This window comes from Plenodomus lingam (assembly GCF_022343315.1).
Source record: "Plenodomus lingam strain CAN1 chromosome Unknown contig_14, whole genome shotgun sequence".
Lineage (NCBI taxonomy): Eukaryota > Fungi > Ascomycota > Dothideomycetes > Pleosporales > Leptosphaeriaceae > Plenodomus > Plenodomus lingam.
In genome coordinates this window covers 29,723-32,972 of record NW_027093932.1, presented here as the reverse complement: position 1 = coordinate 32,972, position 3,250 = coordinate 29,723, and the positions used below count along the sequence as shown (strand labels likewise).

At 39.3% G+C, this 3,250-nt stretch overlaps 1 protein-coding gene across 1 annotated transcript; it reads left to right on the top strand.

The window, feature by feature from the left end:
* Positions 1 to 1,364: 1,364 nt before the first annotated feature.
* IAQ61_002088 (uncharacterized protein) lies at positions 1,365 to 2,647 on the top strand (the record flags this gene model as incomplete). The annotated part of the gene is made up of 2 exons (XM_003833913.2): positions 1,365 to 1,657; positions 1,702 to 2,647. The coding sequence occupies exons 1-2, from the start codon at positions 1,650 to 1,652 to the stop codon at positions 2,645 to 2,647; spliced, it is 954 nt and encodes a 317-aa protein (XP_003833961.2). The 5' UTR covers positions 1,365 to 1,649.
* Between the last annotated feature and the right edge of the window lie 603 nt (positions 2,648 to 3,250).

Below are 3,250 nucleotides of genomic sequence, written 5' to 3'. Positions count from 1 at the left end.
AGGTAGAGGTAAAGGTAGAATTATTTTGCAAAAAGCTCTTCTTTAATAAGGGATCTAAACCTAATCCTAAGGATAGGGACTATCCTTTCTCTATAGGAGGGGGTAGTGTAATAATAAGGTAGAATTGCCTACCTATTATTCTATACTAAGTTAGGCCTAATAAAGGCCTAACTTACTAATATATATAGAGAATAGCTTGCCTATAGTTAGGATAGGTATATTCTTCTTGTCCTTTTGTACAAGACCTATAGGTGTAGGAATCTTATCCTTTTCTATACAGACGCGCACTCCTATATGCCTTTAAGTTGTATAGGATACCTTTTAGATGCCCTACCTACCTAAGTCGTTACAATAAAGGCATAAAGGATTAGAGGATAGAATAGTACAATTCTAGGAGACTTTACTTTAACTCTACAATATTATCTTTTTACTTATGTTACTGCATTAAACCTATATCCTCTACTATAGGATCACTACTATTAAACCTTGCCCCTCCCACTTCTCCTCGTTTAAATAGGTTACTCTCCCTATTGGTTCAATAGGGTTAAAATAATATAAACTAGGTTATTATATAGCTTAATAATGTGTATCTAGCGCTTTTAAATATTATTACAGTCTAGTATATATATAGTCCTATTTATATATACTACTACTATTAATACTATTTACTCTCTATTAATATATATTACTACTTACTAATATTCCTTTTACTTCTATAAGTTTTAACTAAATATCCTAGCTATATTTTTCTTTTAATTAAGGTAAAAGCCCTTTTTATCTATATTATAGATATCTAATAGTAATTTATAGTATTTATATATTTGTATATATTAATATTAGAAGTATACTATATAATTTAGTATAAAATTAGCCTTATACTATATCTATTCCTTCCTATTAGTATAATAGATTTTAAGTTTATTATAAAAATTAATCAAAAGTATATTAATTAACTTTCTAAGCTTAGCTTTTTAGCTATTAATATCTAAAAACTTTATAGCATATATTTTATAAGTAATAAGCTATTAATTATAAATTCTCTAATATACTATATAAGGACTACCTTATATTGTAGGCTTAGTAATTATTATTAAATAGCTTTATTAGCTCTATTAGTAATATTTTCTAGTATTTTTTACTAAGCGTTCATAAGTTAATACTATAGTGTATAGTAACTTTAGAAATTTAAAATTATATTTCTAAGGGCTATTATTTTAAAAATATAATTACTATATTTATGAGATAAATATTAGGTAAGATATTACGTGTGAGAGGTACTAGTAAAATAGTGGTTGTGATGTTAGGGTGGCGGGTACGCGAACACGAGCATCACGCGACTGGCCTTGTCAGGTGTCACCTACCTCCACAACCAGCACCCACTACTTCACATACCATCTAACAGCAAGCCCACGACGAGTAGTGCCTGACTGGTCCATAACCAGAAGGGAGGAAATCGTCAAACACGGACCCTCACTTGTCGCCAACACGTTCGCTATTCTTTCTTGCAGCCGTCCGCCTTCGAAATCGTACTCATCGCGTACTCGCTGAACGCGAACGACGAAAGAACTCAATCAGAATATCCCCGAGTACATCGATAGTAGCTTCAGATTCACTAGGGGCGGCACCGGCTCTCATAACTGCCAGCCGAAATGTTTTGGTACAGAGTGCATTCCCTGTCAAAGGCGAAGCTAACATCTTTAGTCCTATGGACCCTCCTGTCGAAGACTCGGTTGTGCGTACTGGAGAAAACCGCTGGTCGCTCGGTTCCCTCTATGTCTGCGAGCTTGTCTACGATGTCCCTAACGACGCTATGGCAAGTTGGGAAGCCGATGGAAACACATATTGTATTCGCAAATCCTCCAAAGATGAACAGCCATCAACCGTATTAGGCGATTCAGGAAGCAATCGCATCCATCACGCGGGCACTTCAGCAGCAGTTTGGAATATTGCCGGCACATATATAAAAGCAAAATCCTGGCTACCCGGTATGGAGCTTGAGAGCGACACCATCCAATACGTTAAGCGCATTTCCTCAATTCCAATACCTGAGATTATCTTCTCCTGGGTAGATGTGGAGTGGGATCGTACCTTCCTAGTTTTGAAAGCCTTGAAAGGACGAACACTGGACCAAGTATGGGAATCACTGTCTGCTAATCGACGCATGGAAATTGCAGACAAGGTTGCACAATTTTGCAGAACACTCGCTTTGTCAACGTCAGAAATGCTAATGACTGCAAATGGAAATGCTGCTCTAGAACCCTTCTTGACCAGCCTCCCTCCAGCCTCGGAACCATCGTGGAAGCCGCGAAATTTGGGTCCTTTTTCCTCCTGCCAACTAAGGTCTTACCTCTCGAAACCTACAGTTCTCGATGATATAGATTTATTCCATTTCTATCATGCGGACCTCGGACCATCAAACGTTATAGTCACGGATGATGGCAGCATTGTTGGTATTATTGACTGGGAGTCTGCTGCATTCTATCCAAAGTTTTGGCTAGGCACGAAGCCACTTGTCTCTGTTGGGTTCACTGTTCGCGGAGCAGAAAAGCGGGCTTGGGCAGTTCTTTTAGCAAGTTCTCTTGAACGAGTGGGGTTTTCGCCGGATTTGGACAAATATGAGGCATGGAAAAAGGCAATCGGGAAATGATTTAATTTAGACCAATTTCTATACAATTCTACCCCAATCCTATACAAGGCTAGTAAAGGAAGTGTTAGCAGTACAGCGACTATGCTTGCAATGATTACCGTACCGCATGGTGCTCACTGAGCACCCCCAGTAAGAACCTGATCGCATTTCTCGCACTTATCTGCACCAGAAACGTTGTTGAATTTGCAATTGGGGCAACTTTCATAGTTCACGAGTTCGGTGGCGATTGTCTCGGCCATGGCGCAAACTTTGGAAACTAGAATATTATAAGATAAAACTCTACATCGATAAAGCTCTGCTTACGCAGAAGAGTGGTAATAACTCAGCTAGTGAGGATGAGTGGCAATAGAAGTTTGTGATGAATCTCAATACGAATGGGGAGTGACGTTCTATTTATCTGCCATCCTGTTCGATAATAGTTAGATGAAGGGGCGTGTGTGCTGAGCAACGGCGCCTGCTTGCATGTTGCATCCGCTCGAGGCTGCTACTCACCCGCGGGACTTTGCAGAGCGTACGAGCTTGTTTGGTCTAGAGATCAGCGCATCCGCATACCCACAGCGCATGTATAAGCCACAGCTGAGTGTGTGGGGCTCGAACTAGTCA